Source organism: Tiliqua scincoides, chromosome 7 (assembly GCF_035046505.1).
Source record: "Tiliqua scincoides isolate rTilSci1 chromosome 7, rTilSci1.hap2, whole genome shotgun sequence".
NCBI lineage: Eukaryota > Metazoa > Chordata > Lepidosauria > Squamata > Scincidae > Tiliqua > Tiliqua scincoides.
In genome coordinates, this window is record NC_089827.1 from 2,197,501 (window position 1) to 2,221,852 (window position 24,352).

At 43.4% G+C, this 24,352-nt stretch overlaps 1 protein-coding gene across 1 annotated transcript in view; it reads left to right on the plus strand.

Annotated features, from left to right (window-relative positions):
* MPPED1 (metallophosphoesterase domain containing 1) overlaps positions 1–24,352 on the plus strand; it is a 48,918-nt gene that overhangs the window by 8,617 nt on the left and 15,949 nt on the right. Inside the window, exons 2-3 of the mRNA XM_066634254.1 lie at positions 1,066–1,247; positions 13,379–13,604. Of these exons, the coding sequence (XP_066490351.1) occupies positions 1,066–1,247; positions 13,379–13,604 (408 nt within the window). The remainder of the gene's footprint in view (positions 1–1,065; positions 1,248–13,378; positions 13,605–24,352) is intronic.

Here is a 24,352-nt window from a genome sequence, read left to right on the forward strand (position 1 = left end):
AATGGCAGGTATAGCAATACTGTAAACCCTGCCTTAAAAAAAAAAAATAGCGTTTCACGCATTGAAAATATTTTCTCTTTTATAAAATTTTTTCTCTCAGTGTTTCCCAAAATGCCCAATTCTCCCATCGTTTCTTTCTGGGCCTTCTCATCTCTTGTGAGGATCATGTAAATGGTTCTTTCTCCAACTATCATCACTACCTGTAAGCCATAATGTTTAATTATGTTACTCATATTGATTCAGTTAATTACGTTTTAATAATAAAACAGTTTGTTCATTCACAGTCCAGTCTTCTCCCCACCAATGCAGCTGTGCCAGAAAGAAGTGTGCTGTATCCAGTGGGGGGGGGGGAATCAGGAGGCCTTGGAGAGGAAAGGGGAATTATTTCCCCTTATCCCTCTGTAAGCCTCCCATTCCACAATGGGTCTCCTTAGACCTGTGCCATTCTGTAGCTGGTGCAAGTCTAAGGAGAAGGAAGGGGGCGGAAGGCTGCTAAAAGAGGGGCTAGGATTCGATGTGTGCCTTGCTGTCAGATCCATCCCCATTCCTGCCCCTCCCTGCCCAATTTTACCCCTCCCCTGCCCCCGTCGCTACCTTACTTAGTCCAGCAGGCATAGCAGGAGCCAGTGAGGAATGCAAAGTGCTCCCAAAATGCAACCTCTTCCGGTGTTGTAAATTCCTTCCCCTGACAGCCCAATCCTGTTAATTACTATATTTTTGAAAGTTGGACAAATTGTACTCATCCTGTTAGAAAGAACCTATAAATATATATTCCTAAGTTCAATAGCGTTCTCTAAGTTATAAGTTTGGGAATTCATTCTCAGTTACAGGTTCTTGCAAAGTAGTGGCATTTATTAGTAAGCATTTGAAAAAAATAAAACATTTTTTCCCCGCAAATACTGAGAGTAGAAACACATATTGTTTACTTGTTGTTTGAGTGTTCCAGATGGTTGTGTGGTGAACATGAATCGTGTATTGGAATCACAAAGTAAATATGTAAACAGTATGGAGCATTCAGTTTTATTGTTAATGATTTCTAATTATGCCCCAATGCTTTTCATATAGGGTGGATCCTGTGCCCCACGACGCTCCCAAGCCTCCCGGATACACACGGTTTGTCTGCATATCTGATACTCACTCCAGGACAGACCCAATCCAAATGCCGTATGGAGATGTTTTAATACATGCTGGCGATTTTACTGAACTAGGACTTCCTAGTGAAGTTAAAAAATTCAATGAGTGGTTAGGTGAGTACAGTGTTACAAACAGTTCTGGAAGTGTGTTTCATTTACAGCGCAATACTATGCGTGTCTTCTTAGAAGTAAGCCCCATTGTGTGTCATGGGACTTACTCCTTGGAAAGTGAATACAGGATTGCAGACTCCATCGATGTATAAAGCCACAGCACTGTCTCTGAGTAAAAACTATGCATTTGGGAATTATGGGCCCAGTCCTATCCAACTTTCCAGTGCTGACACAGCCATGCCAATGCGCTGTGCACTATCTTCTGTGGTGGGGGTCAGTCACAGAGGCCCTGCTCAAAGTAAGGGGGTGCTTGTTCCCTTACCTCAAGGCTGAAATGCAGCTACATTGGTGTTGGAAAATTGGATGGGATTGTGCTCAAAGTCTTGCTACTGTGTTCTTCTCAGCTGTAAGAGGTAGTGGTAAGAGGCCATGCATTTTTTTCTTTTGCAGTATTAAACAGGACAAAGTATTCATTCCCCGTCTCTCAGTGTTCACCGGATCATGTGCCTCTGTGTTTGGCCACTGGCCCGACATGGAGGCTCTTGATTCTACGGTGACCCTCGGTAGGGGGCTACTTGCCTTACCTGGAGGAAGGGGATGAAAGTTCCCTTCTCCAGAGGAGCTGCTAGTGCTTAAGAACACAAGAACAGCCCCACTGGATCAGGCCATAGGCCCATCTAGTCCAGCTTCCTGTATCTCACAGTGGCCCACCAAATGCCCCAGGGAGCACACCTGATAACAAGAGACCTGCATCCTGGTGCCCTCCCTTGCACGTGGCATTTTGCTGCCCATTCTGCCAGTTTGGAGAGATCCTTCTGGAGTTCCTCACAATCACTTCTGGTCTTCACCACCCGGAAAGTTTGGTGTCATCTGCAAACTTAGCCACCTCACTGCTCAACCCTTTCTCCTAGTTAACGTTCAGGATGCAGCGGCAGCCATTTTTGGCACCGCTGCAGCCCCATGCTCTGGACAGCATAGGATTGGGCTGTTATCTGGGCATAAATTCCATTGAACTCATTGGAGCTTACTTCTGTGTAGACACCTTTTTCATCTGAATGACTAGCAATTAACGTATCAGGCCATAAACTGACAGAATAAGTGTTAAGGGTCATGATGCATTGTTTGCAGTGGAACATCTACCCCAAAGGTAAAAGGATCCTGGAGAAGGTGTACAATTAGATTCCTGTTGGGTATCTCCTGATGAAATTACTCCACTCTCTGAATGGGAGCTCTCAGGTTTGGGGCTAATGTAGAAGCTTTCAGTTTAGGCACCTGAAGCTTGTGTGATGTTGTACTAAAATTGCTCACCTAGCTCCAAATATGAGAAATATAGTGCTATAGCACAGTTGTGATGCAAGTTCTTACACAGTCTTCAATCTGATCACACAAAAATTTGTTGTGTTGGCTCTCTAACATAATTTATTTGTTTTATATATTACACAGGCCTATAAAATTGATGGTCAGAAAAGTTTTTCCCAAACTTTTTGGTGGTTTGATATGATTTTGGGGTGCCGATTCCAAAAATGGCATCCGTTTTGCCCTATCACATCTAGTTTTGGAGATATAGTATAGCCTCATTGGTGAATGGTTCAAGCAGCTTCCTCATGAGGAAGCCATGGTGTAGGCTTCCTCATGAGGAAGCTGCTTTAACCATTCACTAAAGAGGCTATGCCGTGTCTCCAAAACTAGACATGATAGGGCAAAACGAATGCCATTTTTTTGAATCGGCACCCCAAATATCCCCTGGGGGCTGGGGATAAGAATAGGCCCTCAGTTTGGCTGTACCTGTCGTAAGAGGCGACTAAACAACCACCAGGTAGATGGAACTCGTTAACCTGGGAAGGCAGCTTATCTGAGAGAAGAAAAACTCTGATCCCAAACCTCCACTGCCTTGTGGCTACATCCAGTTATGGAAAAGGCTTCAGGAGTCAACCTCGAGGCAAAATCCGGAGCCAAGTCCCTGAGGCAGTTCATGGCTGAACACAGTCACGTTCTGGCAACTCCTGCGACGCCGCTGGCACCAACCGTATTGGCTTCTGCCTTTCCATTGGACCATTTCAGCGACATGGAGAGGGGAGATTTGCTACATGGGTAACAGCCTATCCTCCATATCTACCTTACCCAGGCTTCGCGCACTGGAGAGGACACTCTGTTCCAGAACACCATTCAGAGCGCAATACCATAGTCTTCCGAGACTGAAGGATGCCAACAAGATGACCCCAAATATACTCAGGAATTGGTGTAACATTTAAGGAAGCAAAATGTGTTTTGGCCTGTGTTATCTATTTAATTTGTGCTATCTTTGATAGTGCAGGCTGCTTTCTTGGAATGTATTTTTAAATATCTGACAGGGAATCTTCAGTGTTTGAATTAGTATCTGACATAACAAGCCTATACATGTGTACTCAAAAGTAAGTCCTGTTGAATTCAGTGGGATCACTTTGTAAACGAGTATAGAATTGTAGCTTTAATTATTTATACTAAATAAAAACTACCCCTGGGTCCCTTGAAAGGATGCTTTGTCTTGAGTAAACCCTCCCTCATGTCTTTTCTCTCCTTCCTTCTCCAGCTCCCTCTTTGACTACAATCTTGCTAATTTGTCTGAAGAAATAACGAAACCATATGGGAAGAGTTTTTCTTCTCTCCCACATTTTCCGGCCTTATGCCAGATTGTATTTGGTATGACTCCCCCTATATCAACACTTACTTTCAGCACTCTTAGCTTGCTTGATTAATTAATTTAATTAATACCACACCTTCAGCTTACAAATTTTTCAGAGCAACATACATATAACAAAATAAAGCTATTAAAATAATGGAAACGTAAAACGCTAGAGCATAATTTTTTTAGAAAGTTAAAGTGTGCTAGCATTAAACTGCGAAACCTTTAACAGTCAAATAATAGCATTTTTACCTGGCACCTAAAATAATATAAGGAATGTAGATTTTTCAGGAGTGGCTGCAGAACTCATCTTAAGCCATCAGTCCCTGCACCTTGATGTGAAAAACCCAAATGGGCAAGGTTCAAGCAACTAAGTAATAGATTGTACACCTCCAATCACCTTTTCAGTTTCCTCAGGTCTCAATAACTGACAGTGCAATCCTCAGTGGAAGTGTATTACTCAGAAGTAGCAGCCCAATCCCAGAAATGGGCTATGTCAGAACGCCAGATGCAAGGGAAGGCACCAGGACGAGGTCTCTTGTTACCTGGTGTGCTCCCTGGGGCATTTGGTGGGCCGCTGTGAGATACAGGAAGCTGGACTAGATGGGCCTATGGCCTGATCCAGTGGGGCTGTTCTTATGTCCTTAAACTACAATTCCCAGGATGCCTTGCAGGTCTCTTGTTATCTGGTGTGCTCCTGGGACATTTGGTGGGCCGCTGTGAGATACAGGAAGCTGGACTAGATGGGCCTTTGGCCTGAGCCAGTGGGGCTGTTCTTATGTTCTTAACTACAATTCCCAGGATGCCTTGCAGGTCTCTTGTTATCTGGTGTGCTCCCTGGGGCATTTGGTGGGCTGCTGTGAGATACAGGAAGCTGGACTAGATGGGCCTATGGCCTGACCCAGTGGGGCTGTTCTTATGTTCTTAACTACAATTCCCAGGAAGCCTTGCAGGTCTCTTGTTATCTGGTGTGCTCCCTGGGGCATTTGGTGGGCCGCTGTGAGATACAGGAAGCTGGACTAGATGGGCCTATGGCCTGACCCAGTGGGGCTGTTCTTATGTTCTTAACTACAATTCCCAGGAAGCCTTGCAGGTCTCTTGTTGTCTGGTGTGCTCCCTGGGGCATTTGGTGGGCCGCTGTGAGATACAGGAAGCTGGACTAGATGGGCCTTTGGCCTGACCCAGTGGGGCTGTTCTTATGTTCTTAACTACAATTCCCAGGAAGCCTTGCAGGTTATCTGGTGTGCTCCCTGGGGCATTTGGTGGGCCGCTGTGAGATACAGGAAGCTGGACTAGATGGGCCTATGGCCTGATCCAGTGGGGCTGTTCTTATGTCCTTAACTACAATTCCCAGGAAGCCTTGCAGGTTATCTGGTGTGCTCCCTGGGGCATTTGGTGGGCCGCTGTGAGATACAGGAAGCTGGACTAGATGGGCCTATGGCCTGATCCAGTGGGGCTGTTCTTATGTTCTTAACTACAATTCCCAGGAAGCCTTGCATGTTATCTGGTGAGCTCCCTGGGGCATTTGGTGGGCCGCTGTGAGATACAGGAAGCTGGACTAGATGGGCCTATGGCCTGATCCAGTGGGGCTGTTCTTATGTTCTTAACTACAATTCCCAGGAAGCCTTGCAGGTCTCTTGTTGTCTGGTGTGCTCCCTGGGGCATTTGGTGGGCCGCTGTGAGATCCAGGAAGCTGGACTAGATGGACCTATGGCCTGATCCAGTGGGGCTCTTCTTATGTTCTAGCTGCAATGGTCCACTGTCTGTCATAGAGTTTGCAAAGCCAGAGGGGCCTCGCTGGAATGAGTAGGTGAGCAGCTTCACTGAGCAGCAGCTGAGGCAGACAAGCTGGCGGTGGACTTCCATTCTGCATGGTGTCTTTGCCCCATTAATACTTTGTGTTGCAGCAGCGTCTTGGCCTTTTGGCTAAGATCAAGCAAAACATCCTCTTGCTGTTTTCCTGACTCACATGTATTTTTATCATAATGCCAGGAAATTTCTTATAACACTCTTCTAGTACTGTGAAGAAGGGCCAGTGCTACTGGCCAGTGCCAGTCCATTGAATCAAATTCTTATGTTGGGTTTATCACAGTAGAAATGATGAAGAATGACTAGAATGACACTAGACTGACAGCTAGAAGAACTGGGACTCTGTGCTTAGGGCACAAAAGTCCCCAGATGTCGTCTTGCATAGAGAAGAGTGATTAACAGTCCTATCCTCTGGGTGCGTTATGCTGGCAGAATGTGTGTGCCTCCAGCATGTGCTCTGCGGCTATCGCAAATGCAGCACTAACAGACTGTGGATAAAGATGGCTAGAGGACAACCTCAAGGGTTGGGAGGGGGTGGGACAGGGTGGGGACAAAATGGGGAGGAGATGCTGTGGGGTGGAGGATGAATCAAGTCCAGGAAGGGGGCAGGTTCAGCAGTAGCAGCCACCGAATCCTAACCCCTTTCCAGGTCCTGATTCATCTTCATGGGTCAATGAGGACTTGAGTCACTGATGTCATTGGCGCAGGTCTGAGTTGACCCACTACAGAGCTGAGGCTTACTCTGGGGCAAGGGAACAAATGTTTCCTTGCTCTGAGGAGGCCTCAACATGCTGAAACTCCCCTGTGGGATATATTGGACGCCGCATTAGTGCCACTGCATCTCCACGTGGGGAATTGTGGGGAATCAGGCTGCCAGGACACTTTGAAATCTTGTGAAAATCAGAAGGAAAGCCAATCTTCAATTACTTTTCAGTTGACATAAAAAGACAGCTGATTTTTAAATTGAGGAGGTGGGTCTCACCCAGCTATCTTTATGCTTCCCAGCATCTAATGTTTGCCCACGTCAATGCCACAGGAAAAACAGAGAGAGCAAATGTGTAGCCCCAGGCTTGCTTTTATTTATTTTGAAGCAGATGTTTATAACTGAATAACAGTTCGGGCAAAACAACATCCTGCCCCCATCCTTTGTCACCTGCAGACCTATAATAGGCAATTCTGAATGGAAGTGGGGCTTGTACATCTGCAGATCTTTGGAGAGGAGGCTAGCTAGTTTTCCTGGTAAAAACACTTGTCTGTCTGCTATAAATGTAGCAAGTTCTGGAAAGCTGTTGTCCAAATTGCACACTCTTGAAAATGAGTTTTTTTGAAATCTTCTAGACCGTCTTTCAAGTAAATTGGTTTAGGGTCAGGATGGAACTGTATTTTTGTGTAAAGACAGTTTTTGCCCCTAGCATACAGGAGTTCCACCCCCCTTTTATGTTAATGTTGGTACTAGAGTACAGAGTATTTATCTGATATTTTAATGTTTGATTTAATTGCTGCCTTTTATGTTTCAGTGATGCTTAGATACATCCGTTTGTAGATGGCTTAAGTAGGTGTCTTCGTTTTGAGGGTTAATGCAAATTTCCCAGGCATCAGCCAAGTGTTTAAACACAGAGCTGTCAGTGAGATGCTTAAAATGCAATCTAAGACGGTTATACCGTCTTTGCTGTATCATTCACTGTAATATTCTAAAAGGTTGAAATGAGAAAGAGAAAGCGTTAAGTGGGCATTTATATGATTGCCACTGCTCTTACAGAATACTAAAACATATTCAATAAACTACCTACAAAAATCGCAGCGCAGCTGCTGTTGAGAGTCTGCATATGCTTCTCCCATCCCCCTGACAGTCACATTATCTTGCCTACATTCCTTCAGCTTGTCCACCAGAACGGCTTGGGGAATCCTGTCCAAATTTCTCAGCTATGCTCTGATTGCAAAAGTTTGCATAGACCTTGTTTGGGGACATCCACTAAAATTGAGTGTTGGGAGAGTTAGAACAGACAAAAGAAAATATTTCTTTACTCAGCATGTGGTTGGTCTGTGGAACTCCTTGCCACAGGATATGGTGATGGCATCTGGCCTGGATGCCTTTAAAAGGGGATTGGACAAGTTTCTGGTGGAAAAAACCATTATGGGTTACAAGCCGTGATGTGTATGTGCAGCCTCTTGATTTTAGAAATGTCAGATGCAAGGGAGGGCACCAGGATGCAGGTCTCTTGTTATCTGATGTGCTCCCTGGGGCATTTGGTGGGCCGCTGTGAGATACAGGAAGCTGGACTAGATGGGCCTATGGCCTGGTCCAGCGGGGCTGTTCTTATGTTCTTAACTACAATTCCCAGGAAGCCTTGCGGGTCTCTTGTTATCTGGTGTGCTCCCTGCGGCGTTTGGTGGGCCGCTGTGAGATACAGGAAGCTGGACTAGATGGGCCTATGGCCTGATCCAGTGGGGCTGTTCTTATGTTCTTAAACTACAATTCCCAGGAAGCCTTGCAGGTCTCTTGTTATCTGGTGTGCTCCCTGGGGCATTTGGTGGGCCGCTGTGAGATACAGGAAGCTGGACTAGATGGGCCTATGGCCTGATCCAGTGGGGCTGTTCTTATGTTCTTATGCTCTTATGTAGTGGCCCTGTGAGTTGTTAATAGTTTTCTACGATTAACGATAGCACGTAGTGAACTTGCAGCTTCTCAACTATGCAATGGTTGCAAAGCCTCCATAATTATTGCCAATTAATTATTTATTATTAATTAATGCTCTCATATCATCTTTTGTTTGTTCATGTACCAGGATGAGCACTTGGTGCTTTTCAGAATCTTTGATTGTGGATTTATCCATGTTTTCCAAGCAGATAAACCTAGCACAGGATGTAGAGGTGGCATCTGGCCGAGATGCCTTTAAAAGGGGATTGCACAGATGTCTAGAAGAAAAGTCCATCACAGGTTACAAGCCATGATGACTATGTGCAACCTCCTGTTTTTAGAAGTAGGCTGTCTCTGAGTGCCAGATGCAAGGGTGCAGCCCCAGGATGCAGGTCTCTTGTCTTGTGTGCTCCTTGAGGTATTTGGTGGGCCGCTGTGAGATGCGGGAAGCAGGAAGCTTTGATCTGATCCAGCAGGGCTCTTCTTATGTTAGCAGCAAACCTTGGAATAAGATCTGAATTTCTAGCAAAGCAAATGGCAGTGTCCCTGCAAGAATGATAAAAGAAAAGTAAAAGTGGTAGTTTCATGGAGAGAAAAAAAAACATCCTTTTTGTTATGTATTGTGCCTTTAAGATGCAGGTCAATTGGTGAGTGCAAGGCTTAACCAGTGGCGTAGCTAGAGGGGGTGCAAAGCCTTACATTTTGCAGGAACCCTCACTGCAGCGTGCAAGTGGCCCCTCCCCTTTGGAGCCGTTCTGGGCAGGGGGAGCAAAACGGGCGCATTCACCTCCCTTCTTTCCCCTCAGTTTTGCTCTCCCCACCTGGAATGGCTCCTAAGGGGAGGGGGCCGCTTTCACAGTACGGTGAAGCTCTGCAAAACTTAGTGCTTTGCACCCCCTCTAGCTACGCCATTGGGCTGAACAGTTTGGTTCTGCTCCCCAGGCCTTGGTTAGCGGTTGGTAGCTGAGAGGCGAGACTAGGGCCAAAGAGTACTGAAGGTCAGATACTTCAATCACACACAGATTTAAGCTAAAATTTGGTTAGTTGAAGAACAAATTGTTGGAAGCCTGAAGTGTGGCACCCAGTGGGACTTTTGGCTTTCTTTGAATAGCAGGCATCCTTCCCACACCACAAACTGCTTTTCAAACTTCCCCTGCCTTTCAAAAATGGGACGTCAGTCATGCTGCAAAGTGAAGGTGGTGATAAGGAAAACCTGCCCAGACACACAGAAAATAGTTACCTTTTTTTTGTTTGCGTCCTGGCCCTTGAAATTAATCTAAAATTGCTGGAAATAATAACCTTGCCAACGCAGAAGAATTTAACAAAATACTTGTGGAAATTGCTCTCCCATGTCTGTTATGTTGGGCGTAAGTGATGGGAAATTGCATGTTATCTTTCGAATGTAGAAAAGAATCCAAAATGATCTATGCAGAAGCAAATTTCCATTGCTAATGAATGCTCTGAAGGACTCTGAAATGGGAAAAGCACTCCGCATGGTTTAACTCGACATCGTATGACTGTGCTCCACCAACCAGTTTACGTGGGAGGCCTCTTGGATTAGTTCTGCACATCTCAGTGCGCTGCTAGTGCAACGACACTAAAGTAAAAAAATGGGTGGATTCTGTTCTGCCCACTCCTCCAGTTAAAGTGATTTACTTCAGGGACAGGAGTTCCCTCACTGCATTCATGTCCTTTGGAGGGTTGTTTCTAAGATTCTGAGCTCCCCAAAGATTCTAAGCAAGCCGGAGATCCTTTTGTGAGCTGAAAACGTAGACAGATCTCTGAATCAAAGCAACTGAATAGCAAATGCTTATGCATTTGAGTAAGGATAAGTATTTGCCAGATGTTTGCTGAACATTTTATTGAAGGAAACTGATCAGGTTGTTTTCTAGTATGTAGGATAGATTTATTGAGGCCCTCAGTATGGGAACTGGAAGAAAACAACCTCAACTGCTAACTCATCAAAGCAGATTTGCTAATTGAAACACTGGGAGGCTAATAACTACAATAGTGCTTTTACCCACCACTATAATAAATGTTACTGTGTCGTTGGACTAATTTGCTTAAGCAACACCCACAGTCAGTAACATGATATAAATACATGAGCTGAAGCAACCGCTATAAATAAGCAGCTCTTACAGTTTTTTCTTTCCTGCCCAATCCTTTTCATGCCTTACATTGCCAGAATGAGCATCCCAGCAATGTCATGCCCTTTATGACTATTACAAAATGTGACTCATCATTGTGTGGCCCGAGGAGGAAAGGGGCAGAGATGGGGCAGGGAGGAGGATAGATTGAGGCCAGAAAGGGGGAGGTATTAGCAGCAGTGATGCTGCCGATATCCCTGATGCGGGTCCACTTGGACTTGCACCCACTAAATCACTGGTGCATGTCTGAATAGACCCAACGGGCTGATGAGAGCTTACCTTGGAGTAATGGAACGACTGTGCCTCTACCCTGAAGAGCCTTTGGAGCCTGAGATTCCTCCATGGGATACAGTGTGTACCTTGTTGGCATTGCTGCATCAACACACAGGGAGTTATATAGGACTGGACTATTAGTCGATGGGTGGTTTAGATCAGTGTTCCACATGGTATGGGCCATGACCCAGTACTGGGTTGTGAGATGGTTTTCACTGGGTTGCAAGTAAAAATATTGATATACTGATAACATTGATATAAGTGTATTGATTTCCTGCTGGAGTTTGCAAATATATTTGCAAAGTGCACCAGGAATAGAAGTTGTTGTCCATTATTCACTTTCAGCCCCATCCTAACATACTTTCCAGCACCGATAGATCCGCAATGCAATCTCGAGATAAGGGGACAAATGAGCCCTCCATGACTGCCCCCGCCCAGGATGCAGCGTACACCCCTTTGGCACGACTGCGTCGGCACTGGAAAGTTAAGATTGGTCTGTTTATTAGAATATATTATTTACAATTATTTTAATACTATTACTTGTTCTTAGTGCCATTTATGTGTTTTCATTGATAGCTTTCATAATAATAATAATGATAATAATAATAACAGGTATTTATATACCGCCTTTCTTGGTCTTTATTCAAGACTTTATTCAAGGTGGTTTACATAGGCAGGCTTTATTTAAATCCCTTATTAAATAGGGATTTTTACAATTGAAAGAAGGTTCTATCTTCCAAGAACCACAACATTCAGATGTTTCTTTCGGATCTGGTCGCACATCCTGGCCTCCATCCTCCCACGCTCAGAGCAGATGGAATAGCTCGGCTTCAGCTTGTCAGCTGCTTCAAGGTCGCACGGTGCCGGTGGCCTCGAACTGGTGACCTTGTGGATGTTATCTTCAGGCAGATGGAGGCTCTACCCTCTAGACCAGACCTCCTGCCTAGTTATGGAAAAACTATTTTAAGTTAAGAAGAATTATATGAGGTAACACTAAATGCATCTGAGAGAGACAGAGAATTTTTATGAGTCACTCAGTGTCTCAACATATTGAATGCGTCCAGACCCAGAGAACGGAACATTTAAATTGATTAATTTTATTTGTTGTATATTTGACTAATTGTAAAAAAGTATCCTTAAATTTAGTACATCGTGACTACTGAGTCAAGAACTTTAAATTAGCTTACCTGTTGTTTTGCATTATATGTCATGTTTATTACATATATTGTATGTCAAAAGTTGTGCATGAGATGTCTAGAGCGAAGTTCTTTTTCCCTCTCACACATCACCAGAACCAAGGGACAGCCAATAAAATTGACTGACAACAGACAAAAGGAAATATTTCATTACTCTGTGTGTAATTAATCTGTGGAACTCCTCGCCATAGGACATTGCAATGGCAGGTGCACTAGAGGCCTTTAAAAGGAGAATGGATAGATTTATGCAAGAAAAGTCCATCACAAGTTAGAAGATACTATGACAGCATGCAACCTCCTGGTTTAGAGGGAGCCTGAATGCCAGGTGTAAGGGAGTGGCAACAGAAGACAGGTATCTTGCTTTGTTTGCCCCCAGAGGCATCTAGTGGGCCTTTGTGAGACACACAGTCCTGAGCGGTGAGCCTGCGCGCATTCTTCAGGATTGGGCCCTCAGAAAACTGGTCTAGATGGGCCTGTGGCCTTTTCCAACAAGGCTATTCTTATGTCAGCCACTTTCACGCATCGCATAGGAATACAGTCATGAGGGTAGTACTGTGTGTGTGAGATTATTGCATGGGATTGTGGTTAAAAACATGTTTGAAGAACACTGGCTTAGATAATTTGGAAAACATTTTGAATGTGACAATGGAAGTGACATCGTTGACAAAAATCTAGCAAAAGTTTTCTTTCGTGCTTGTCGACAATATAATATCAGCCATTCCAAATGTATGAATTCCTAGACATAGCATAGCATGTATCATATTATCATCTTGTATTTGTGTCTGGATATATGTAGAAAGGGGGCTAAAGTTCTCTATAATGTCAGTAACTTTAAAACTGCAAATGACCATACAGCTCAAATTTCAAAATGTGTTTTGAATAATCTTGCTTTTCTTTAGCCAAAAATCGTATAGAAAAGAATAGCAACATAAGAGGTTGACATCATTATAATGGTGCCATAAGGCAGATTACCTTATAACTGGATGTGTTGGCTATCATTTCAAAATGTAGTGCATTCAAATTCAGATAAATGAGTGGTTTTGATGGAGTTTTTAAATTAACATTTTAACCTGGGTAGAGTCTGAGTGTGGATAGGTAGGTTCAGGTTGTAAGACAGGCTGAAATGTGGCTAACAAAGGCTTTTCTGCTTTCTGCAAGTGCAACTTTGGTGTTTTTAGCAATCTAAAGGATTTTGCTGAGGACTGTTACCAATTTAAATACAGTGCTTTTAAATACTTTTTCTCAATACTGTGTGCTGTGAGTTTCACTTTGAGTTTTCTTTTGGAATGTCTAGGTGCATCTTTCATATAGTTGGAATAATTATGTATCATTTATTGTGTTCCTTTTAATCAGAAGTGTAATAAGCTTTGAGTTTTATTGTGTGCGTTTTTTTTCTCCTCTCCTCCTAGGTAGTTTACCGTATGAATATAAGATTGTGATAGCAGGGAATCACGAACTAACGTTTGATCAAGAGTTCATGGCTGACTTAATTAAGCAGGACTTTTACTATTTCCCTTCCGTATCCAAGCTGAAGCCTGAGAGCTATGAAAATGTACAGTCTCTCTTAACAAACTGCATCTATTTGCAAGACTCAGAAGTGACAATCAGAGGCTTCCGGATATATGGATCCCCTTGGTAAGCATTTGAAAAAACATAAAAATATTGATCAATATGGATGCTTCTTGTTCTTCATTTGTGAAAATGGAATATCAGCCTCTATATATTTTGTTATCTTGTCTGATTTCAGTAGTCAAGGGACAGTGACCACACAGTAAATTCCCGACGTGTAACTATGTTAGGCTGCAATCCTATATGTACTTTTCTGGAGGTAAGCTTCAAATAATGGAATTTACCTCTGAGTAGACATGCATAGGGCTAGGCTGAAAGTCTGTTACAGCAAATGCAATGAAGAGTCTTGTGGTGCCTTAAAAGATGAACAGATTTATTACAACAGAAGCTTTCATGGCCTAGAGAGCACTTCATCATATATATGGAGTGTTATCCTTGGTTGACAATTACATTTTGTGTGTACGTGGGGATAGAGGAAAACAAATTGGAAACAGTAGGGCTGAAAGGCCAAGAAATACAACTGACCTATGGACTCAAGGGAAGAGACCGGGCCCAAGACAGAACCTTGAGGCACCCTACATGCCACTTTCCTCGAGGTCAATGAGGGACCATTGAAAAGTGCTCTCTTCGGGCTGTCAGCTCATGATGGATCCACCTACTGGTAGCATCATCCCAGCAAGTTGTCCACCAGGATATCTGGGAGGCCAGGTGGCTGTGTTGAGGAGGGTTTTGGTGGAGACACAAGCTTGTTCAGACAAGCTTCCTGTGGAGGTTTTCTGAGAGACATCTCCGCTTGAGGAAATAGGGCAGATAACCACCTGGTAGGTTTACTACACATTATAAGACAGGCACCATTGCTTACTACAAGGCTATGTTTGCAAGACCTATGAATGCTTCTACTGCCACAGGGAGATTTGGCATGTACTGGCTCATTGGTGATGGGTTCCCAGTTTGGAAGGTTTGGCTTTTTAGCACCCCTAAGGTTGTAGCTTAAAGGGGGAAATGGAAATTCTCTAGTCACCTGTGAATTTCTTGAAGGAAGGAGGATGACTAGGCCTGCTCTAAGAGTAGCCAACACTGGTGTTTGCTACTCCAGGAATATGCACAACCTAGATACACAACTGGGATGGGCACGTACAGAATTTCCACAGTTGAATGATCAAGCAGTTCAGAAAATGACTCGTATGAACAGGATTGTTTGTGTGCATTCTGTCATTCCATGCAAGCCTAGAGAAAGTGAGAGATGTGTCCTAAGTGCAGAATTCCGGTCTCTGATATGATGAAATTTTCATTCTTTTAAAAATAGAATTTCTGGTACTAAATGGCTGCAAAAATAAACTTGAAAGTATGTGTGTGGAGTGACTGATGAAATCCAGTGCTGCAATTGTGGCTGAGTGCATCTTCCAGTAGTCTCAGGGCAATGCTTCCAGGACCTCCCCTGCCTTCTTTCTCCTCTAGCAAAATCAGAAAAAAAATAGATGTATGGTTAATCTCTGTAGGGTGCAGAATACAGCTTTTTCTTTGTGCAAATTTAAAGTATACCCAGTGCTGGGCATGAATGAACAAGGTGTGTACAATTTTGATTTGATGTCTGGGAAGATTTTATAAACATATGATAAAAATTTGAGACAATTTACCTTTTTTTAAAAAAAGGTGTTTATGTATTTTTTTTACAAGTCACGTTAGGAAAGAAGTTGTCAGACCTAATGCACGTACCTCTGTGTGAATTCTCATAGTGTGAATAAACTGTGAAAATGCATTGGGATTTTTTTAAAATGAAAACTGGCATTCACCCACTTGTGGTTTATGCCCCCCTCCTGCTGATTGTTGTGCATTTATCTAAATTTAAAACCACTTTGCACTTGAAATGCACCCATTTATCTCCAATATCCAAATTGTTTGTATTTTCTGCAGACCCCCCTGCTGTACTTGAGTTCCCTGTTCCAAGTTAATTTTGTATCTGTGATACATCAGTCCAATACAGAGCTGTAACTTGGAAGCCAAGCAAAAAAGGGACATAAATCTTTTTCAATAGTAATTTTTCTGTTGCATACTTCTTGGCACCTGTTACTCATGTGTAAATCTACTGTGAGTAGGGACTGCCCCAGGAGTGTCAGGGCCCAATTCGGAGCATCGGCCCCACCTTCCCCATGGTCCCCCACTCGCCATGCAGCAAGTTGAGCACTGAAGTTGCAGCATGTGCAGTGCGGCACCCAAAAGTAATTGCCAGTGGCATGATGACATCACTGCCAACTTGCTTCCAGTGGCCCATTTTGGGCCATCCAAACACAGGGTGGACTTTCTCCAAAGCAGGGGGCCCAATTCAGCCAAATTGTCCTGACTAACTATAGTATTTCTGGTGACCTTTAAGGTGGGAATCTTAAGTTTGGGGAGGCTACAGCCATTTTTAGATGTTTTATTTATTAGATTTATTTATTAGATTTATATTCTGCTTTTCTCCCCTAAGGGCACCCAAGGTTAGGGAAGATATTTTATTTCAGGTGTTTGGTAAATAGAAGCTGAATGTGATATCTGCTTAATTAAGAATAGCAAGATCTTTTTTTTAAGGCAGCATTGATCAACGTGTCAAAAATATTAATTTCAGCATGGAACTCGCATTTCATTTGTATAGAAGAGTAGGGTTGACATTTTATGCCTCATTTAAGTGGATTGAGGGATGTTCTTTTCCCTCTCATACAACACCAGAACCAGAGGACATTCATTAAAATCGGGAGAGTCAGAACAGACAAAAGAAAATATTTCTTTACTCGGCGTGTAATTAGTCTGTGGAGCTCCTTGCCACAGGATGTGATGGTGGTGTCTGGCTAGATGCCTTTCAAACAGGATTGGACAGATCGATGGAGGAAATGTCCATTATAGGTTATACAAGCGGGGCAAATGGCTGTAATGGCACCAATTCAGAGCAAAAAATGTCTTCAGTGTTGGAGAGCTGGGAAAGTGACCAGGAAGAAGGTCAACCTGCAGATTAGCCCTTATCAAACATCTGAAGCCAGTTGGAACTGCCTGAATGAGGTACATGCTTTGGTGTAACAAAAAGAGGGAAATGTTGTAACAGTGGTGATACACCATGAGATAGATGTTTAGCACAACTTCACGCATAATTTCTCAGCAGATGAAAAACCCAGACTTGATTAGATACAGTCAGTCTAGTGGATACTGAATTAGCAGATACTGAATCATTGAGCCTATGGGGAAAATGGGGTTAGGTTCCAAGGAACCCTCTTCACCATACATTCTATGAATTTTATGAACCTGAATCTGAACATGAACTCCTTGAGGGCTCATCAACATCCTCTAAAAATTTAGAGAATCACTGTGCTCGTCTAATAGGCTAATGCAGGCTACATTTAGCTTGATGGATCTCAAATTGTGCAGGTCTGACTCTTTATGCATGAGTTTTTTTTTTCCTTAAATGACATGCTTGTATAATCTTTATGGATAAATTTAACGTGCAAGTATTTCCAGTTAATTTCAGGTAGAAATTGAAAGTGTCAGCTAAGGCTTTTTTGGTTGTTGTTTTTTTCTGAGATAATTTTAACTTTTATTATTGTTAAAAGTGTGAGTATTGTGAGTAAAAGTGTGAGTATATGCGTACAGGCATACATGTTTTAATGGTTTCAAAAGAATTTTTTTTGCTCGGTTAATTCAAACCAGCTTTTAATTAGAAAAAAGAAAAAAAGTTGGCAGGCAGCTAGTCCATATGGTCTAATTACTTCGGGTATATTCGAAGGGGAGAAAAATGAATGCCTTATGTGAGATACTTAATTGAAAAGTATATACTATTTATACTTTCCTTGTGAATTTTAAATATGTACATTATATGCATATCCTGCATTCTTCAGTCTTAGTTCATTCTGGATGTTGGCCTTTGCAGTAGATTCGTGGAAATCTGTTAAGTTCTTTGAGCTGTGCAGTCACAGAGGTTAATCATAAAAAATTCTGTTAATGCCAGGAAATCCCCACCGTGCAGACCATGATGAGTCTCTCACGTTGGTTGTTCTTGGCTTGGTTTGATTCAGACTGGGCAGGGTTTCTCAGATTGGATAGTTGACTTGCAGCCCAATCCAGTGCAAATTCTCATACAGCGGGGCCAGTGCTGCAACCTGCATGGGGAATTTTGCAGGCTGGAGGTCTCCTTGGGGAGAGGGGACATCATCCCCTTAGACCAGAGAAAGCCCCAGCCTGCGCAATAGGTTGGCACAAGTCCACATGCACCGGTGTTGGTGGATAAGGTTCAGGGGAATAGGGCACAGAGTGTGCCTGTGCTGGGAATCCTGCCCTGCTCTTGGGCCTGATCGGTTCACCTGTGTCACTGCTTCCCTCACCCCTTTCCATCCCCTCCCTGTCCCCACCCTCCCCTTTGCCCCTGCACAGCCCAGCAGGGGACTCACTTATTCCCCTGGATATCCTCCACTGTGCCTCCCAGTTCCCTGAGTTCTAGCAAATTCCTGTACCCTCTCCAGTCTGTGGCTGTTTTACTAGTTCCAATTGTGGGTGTTAAACTGAGAGTTCACCTCCTGTGTTCAGAGGACCCAAAGTTATTGACTGAAATGAAATTATCATGGTCTTTTTGGGTATGTTTTACTGTTGCATTGATGAGCTTTTTTAATTGCCCTCCTTCCCACTTCCCTCCATGTCGGTGGTGATATTATCTTTTGGCAGAGTGGAAAAAACTGCTCCAGATATTCAGCATTAATTAATGGTATTCTCTGCTTGTTCTATTTTGCCTTCGCTAGTTAGGAAGATAAAACTTACTCAATTTTACCTTTCATTGTTTTATAACAAATTAATTTTTAGAAACAATCATTTCACATTAGTCATAGCTCAAGTCTTCTTTCCAGTCAAAGACACATGAATTATCTTGTTAAACAAAAGGTGAATGATTCCATGTTTAATTTTAAAAGTAAGAAAAACAATAGTGAATGACAGCATTGTCTACTTTTTTGATGTTTTTTGTCACTTTTCCTTTTTAAGAATGTTTTAATTTAAGGCAGAATCCCTCGGAAGCTTCAGATGTGCCTCTTTGACATTGGCATGTTTGAAAGGTACAGTAGCATGCTCTTTTGGGTAGACACAGGGTATTGATGTTAATGGTACACTACTCCCTGCTCCGTGGAAACTAGAAATGGGCGGACCCGCTGAGTCTCCCCTGTAAGAGATTCTTCATTCATCCAACCAACTTCAGGAAAAATGGGCAAACTTCATTTCAGTGCTCCAACCTAAAACCAACCAAAATGAGAAAAACCTGTGCCATTTTGTGCATGCATGTTGGGAATTGTAGGGCAGAAGGGCAGGGGTACTGCTCTACACGCATCTCACATCATGTTAAGTCTGTCTTGCAATCTGACTGATGTCACATGCTACATACTTGTTGATTGAGCCCCGGTGCAAACACTCACAGCTCTCCTTAGACAAATGAATCATCATAAGGATACCAGACCCTGCACCTCACTTGCCGCTTCAAGTCGCCACACTGGGTCTGTTCCCTGCTGGAATTGAAAGTGCTTGCGCCGCACAGTGTCTGGACCACGTTGGACAGAACTCATTGAGGTACTCTTTCTATGCCGTTTGCATGTAGAACAGGTGACCTGGGGGTGGGATTGACAGCTAAATATGGGCCAAAGCAAAAGCAGTCAAATTCATTGTTGCAAATGTGCTGGCTTAAGCCATTTGTTTAGAGATGTGTCTGAATCAAGGCAGGGGGAGGATGGCCTGACACCCCCTTCTTTCATCTCCCTCTGTCTGTCTGTCTGTCTGTCTGTCTGTCTGTCTCTCTCTCTCTCTCTCTCTCTCTCTCTCTCTCTCTCTCTCTCTCTCTACTCACTCATTTTACAAGAGTTCCTAATGCTTTTTTTTAAAGAGTTCTTCAGGAGGAAACATCTGTGACAAATATGACCAAAAAAGACTGTGTTGTATGTAGAGATGTTTGTTGTTGTTGATAGCTAAATGAAATCACAAAATGCCACATTTTGCATTTTAATTCAACAAATTTTCCAAAAATAACACCATTTTCAAATACCTCTAGTTATATATTGTTCGATTTGGGTTAACAGATTATAACAATACAAGAATATAATATAGTAATTGGACAATAGTAAGTTATAATTAATTCTTCTTGAATGTATATTGATAAAATAGGTTGGCTGTGATTAACCACCGTGGTTAATTTAATGTGCTCGACTTACTGTGTGTGCTTCGCTTATTATATTCATATCAACTTTACAGTAAATGTGCATTTTCTTTCTTTTCGTTCAGTGACAGGTGATGGCTGAGAATCCAACTGCCGCACTAGCATATTCTTCAAATGAGAAGCGAAAGGAAGAGTCAGATCCTCCTGTTCTATTATGTCCTTCGCCAGAAGAATGTCAGGAGGAAAATCTTGAAGCTTGGCAATGGTAGGGTCCTGTGAAAATAAAGTAGCAACGTCTCCTGCTGATGAATACACACAGGCAATCAGCAGAGTTTAAGCGTTTAAGAGGTATATAGTTTCCATTTCATTTTGATTTAGAAAACTGTGTTGTTTACTATGGATTTAATGGTTCAGTAGTACTAGTAATTTTTTTGGTCCTCTATATCTATATTTTTTTGCAGTTCTGCTGGAAAGCAATGCAAGAACAAATCCTGTATCAGGATCCCCGAGCAGATTTAAGAACAGTGCACGTTGATCAGAGGAGCAAAGAATTCAAATTGAGGGTGAACATGTGTCTTGTTCATACTCTGCTACAAAGTATTGCTGAACATCTTACCAACACTGCCCAAGTTCTGGAGGATAACCACTCCATGTGCAGTGTACACACAGTTTGTTGTTATATTTAAGTTAATACGCATTTGCGTTTTTGAGAGAGAGAATGAGAGTATGTAGATTTGGGGGGCTGTATCTCCTTCGTATGTAGTCTTGAAGATAGTACTGTCCTGTGTGGACGTAACCTGTGGCTGAACCTCTGAAATATTGTTGTCTGTTGCATTTATTTATTTAACATCTTTTTAACAGTAAAGAGAACACTGCCTCACTTGAGCACATTTTTACACTTTTTCAGATATGAAATCTACCGTACTTACCCCAAGGAGACCTTTCTAACTGCCCCCCCTTGATGTAGTACATGCTCTGTTGGTGCAGCTGCATTTGAGTGGAGGGATGCACTTTTCAAGATACAATTAAAAATGATGGCATTGGATTATAGAATGTTAAAGTTGGAAGGAACCTTGAAATTCATATAGACGTGTGTGTGTGTGAGACGTTTATTGTTGTTTACAACAGTAAACGACATTTATTGTTAACATTTTCAAAGTTTTTGTAACCAGAAAAAGCAGTGCTACTTTTGTTTAGTTATTTAAATTTTGTTATTTAAATGATTTAAATATTTAAATAATTCAGAGCCCAGTCCTGAGCTGCCCTGGACACACGGCTGCAGTGGCACTAAAAATGGCTGCATACCCACGGCAGCTGCGGGCGGCCCCTCGGGAAAAGGGGACTTTTGTCCCCTTCCCCCAGGTAAAGGGAGTAGGCCCGCAATGGGGTGGTGGTAATAATAATAATACAGGTATTTATATATCGCCTTTCTTGGTCGTCAGATTTCTCCTCAGACTTTATTCAAGGCGGTTTACAAAGGCAGGCTGTTCTAAATCCCCGTAGGGATTTTTACAATTGAAAGGTTCTATCTTTCAAGAACCACAACATTTCAGGTGGATCTTTCTGATCTGGTATCACATTCTGGCCTCCAGTTTCCTCCCACGCAAGCTGACAAGCAGCTCCTTCCTCTCTCACATGGAGGGCAGCCAAGACGCTTCTTCGCTCACACCAAAGAGCAGGTGGAATAACTCGGCTCAGCTTGTCAGCTGCTTCAAGGTCTCACCATTCACGGTGCCGGTGGCCTCGAACTGGCGACCTGCGAATGTTGTCTTCAGGCAAACGGAGGCTCTACCCTCTAGACCAGACCTCCTGCCCAAGGGTGTACAAGGCTCCGTGTCGGGTGGAGGTCTGCATTGTATTGGTCTGAATCATTGTAAATGTCTGTGATCTCTGTAGTATTGTGATTTAAAAAATAATAATAAATGATAGTTTTTGTTGTAAAGCTGTTTTAATTTTTCTGTTTTAGATGTATACTAAAAGAAAAAGAAAAATATAAGAGACTGCTAACAGTGCATTTACTGAAGCAGCCAGCAACTTATAGCACAATCCTATGTGGGTCTACTCAAAAGCAATTCCCACTGTGTTCAATGGGTCTTACTCCTAGTATTTCATAAGATGCTGTACATAGGATTGAAGCCATAATGGGCAGTAGCAGAAACCAGTCTTCTCTAAATACAGCTCTTTGCAACATAGGAGAAGGCGATCATCATGGTCATTTTTCTTGTCTTCCACAAACTGTGCAGCTCAGTGGCAGATGGAGTGTCTGATTCTTCTCTCTTAGCATCATCCAGCAGCCTAAAGTGGATGTCATCTGACTTCATTTCCTGGCCTTTGGGCAGCTTGACTATGTGGCAGACGTGTTCAGTGACCAGTTGACACTGGTCAGACACCAGTTGACACAGAAGTCACTGACAGAAGTGCCCTGTTGAGCTAACCACGTCCTGGTGGTTGTACGTGTGAAGTAATGGGCAGATAACAACACTCAAAGAAGGCCACACATACCATTTCCTCTGCCAGTTTAGCTTTGGTTCCTGGGGGGAGCATCTGATTTGCCAGTATCTTGTTCTGCCCCCATTTCCTCTCAATCATCGGTGGCTGATATTTTTTTCCCCTTCTGGGACTACTGTGGTTTGTTCAGAATAGGCATAATAGTGATTCCCAATCTCTCTTAGCTCTTGTCAGCTAAAGAATGTTGAAGTGATGGTGATGGTTCTCTAGCAGTCTGCAGGATTATTGCTTCCTCTTCTCCTTGTGCATGAATGGAGAGCATTAGTGGTACCTGTGGAGCAAGTGCTCTGAAGTGAGGATGAGTTTGATGTTCCAAGGTGTCATGTAACTTTTTTTCCTCACCTCTGCTTGTCTGAGATTACTGCTACTACTATTAGATGAATTCACAGCTGCTGAAAAATTGTTCCCAGCAAGTGCTTCTCAGTGGTTCCATATCAACCTGGAGAGACATATCAAGCAGAGCACCACAGGGCTCTGTTGCTATTCAGCATTTTTATAAATGATCTGGATAAGGGGGTAGAGGGGGTGCTTATCAAATTTGCAGATGACATGAAGTTGGGGGAAGGATAGCTAATGCTTTGGAAGGGAGTTTGAATGATCAGCAAGCAGGTCCATGCAAAGAAGATGTTCAGTGGAGGCAAAGGAAAGTCTTGCATATAGGAACAAGTAAATCAGATGCACAAGTGGTGTGGGATGGGGAAAACCTGGCTCCACAGCTGCATGTGTGAAAACAATCTAGGAGTCTTGGTAGGGCAAAGAGTCCAGTTCATGAGATGTGATAATTCCACTCACTGCTTCATTGGTCAGACCTCCCTTGTAATGCTGCACCGTGCTTCAGAGGTCCAAAAGAATAATAATAAGAATACAGGTATTTATATACTGCCTTTCTTGGTCTTTATTCAAGACTTTATTCAAGGCGGTTTACATAGACAGGCTATTTAAATCCCCGTAGGGATTTTTACAATTGAAAGAAGGTTCTATCTTCCAAGAACCACAACATTCAGATGTTTCTTTCGGATCTGGTTTCACATTCTGGCCTCCATCCTCCCACGCGCAGAGCAGGTGGAATAACTTGGCTCAGCTTGTCAGCTGCTTCAAGGTCTCGCCATTCACGGTGCCGGTGGCCTCGAACTGGCGACCTTCGGATGTTATCTTCAGGCAAATGGAGGCTCTACCCTCTAGACCAGACCTCCTGCCTAACAGAGACACACTGCCCATGTCTAGTTCCTCATGTAGTTTATCTGCCAAGACAACCAAGACTATCTCTGTCCCAACTCTTGGCCTGAAGAGGGTCTTAGAAATCCATTTCCTCCAGAAAACCTTAGAATTGCCACTACACGGGGGCGTAGCTAGAGGGGGTGCAAGGTTTTGCAGGGAGCCTCATCGCAGGTACAAAGCGCTAAGTTTTGCAGAGAGCCTCACTGCAGTGTGCAAGCAGCCCTTCCCCTCCCCTTTGGAGCCGTTCCAGGCAGTGGGAGCAAAACGGAGGCAGCCTTTTTAATCCTTCCACGTTGAGCTGCACCTGCCCAAATTCTCTCTTCTATACAATGGTTAAAGGTGCAGGTTCTCTGTCCTCCATTGTATCTGGTCACCCTGATTAAGGGAGACTAACAGTTTGTGCCTAACTGGTCATTTGCAACAGTAGAACACACAGTTCTGCTGTTGTAAATGGCCACCTGGCAGCCAAATTTGAACCTCTGCCAAAAAAGAAAACAACCTCTGCAAAAAACCTCTGCAAATTCTGGCTACGGGGTGCCAGAGGGTCACCGCCGGACCCTGCTCCTCTACCACTGATGGTAAGTTGGCACTGGACCAGGAAAGGTGAGTCCAGTGGAGGTGAAGTGGGGGGGGAACAAGAATTGGCATGGCTGCATTGGTCAGGAGGATTTAGGTGGGATTGGGCTGTTTGCTTCTTATATGGCAAAATGTAGTCAGGCAGCCCAATCCTATTCTTTGCTGGCACAGCAGGACTGTAGGGCTTCTGTTGTATCCAGTGCAGCTGGGGAGCAGGCTGGAGGTCTCCTTGGGGAAAGGGGGAAATTTCTCATTACCCCAAAACCCCCAACCTGCCCTATGGGGCTTCTCGGATCTGCACCTGGTAAATAGCAGACACAGGTCCACGCGGCCCCGTGTAACGCTAGAGGCCTGGGACGGG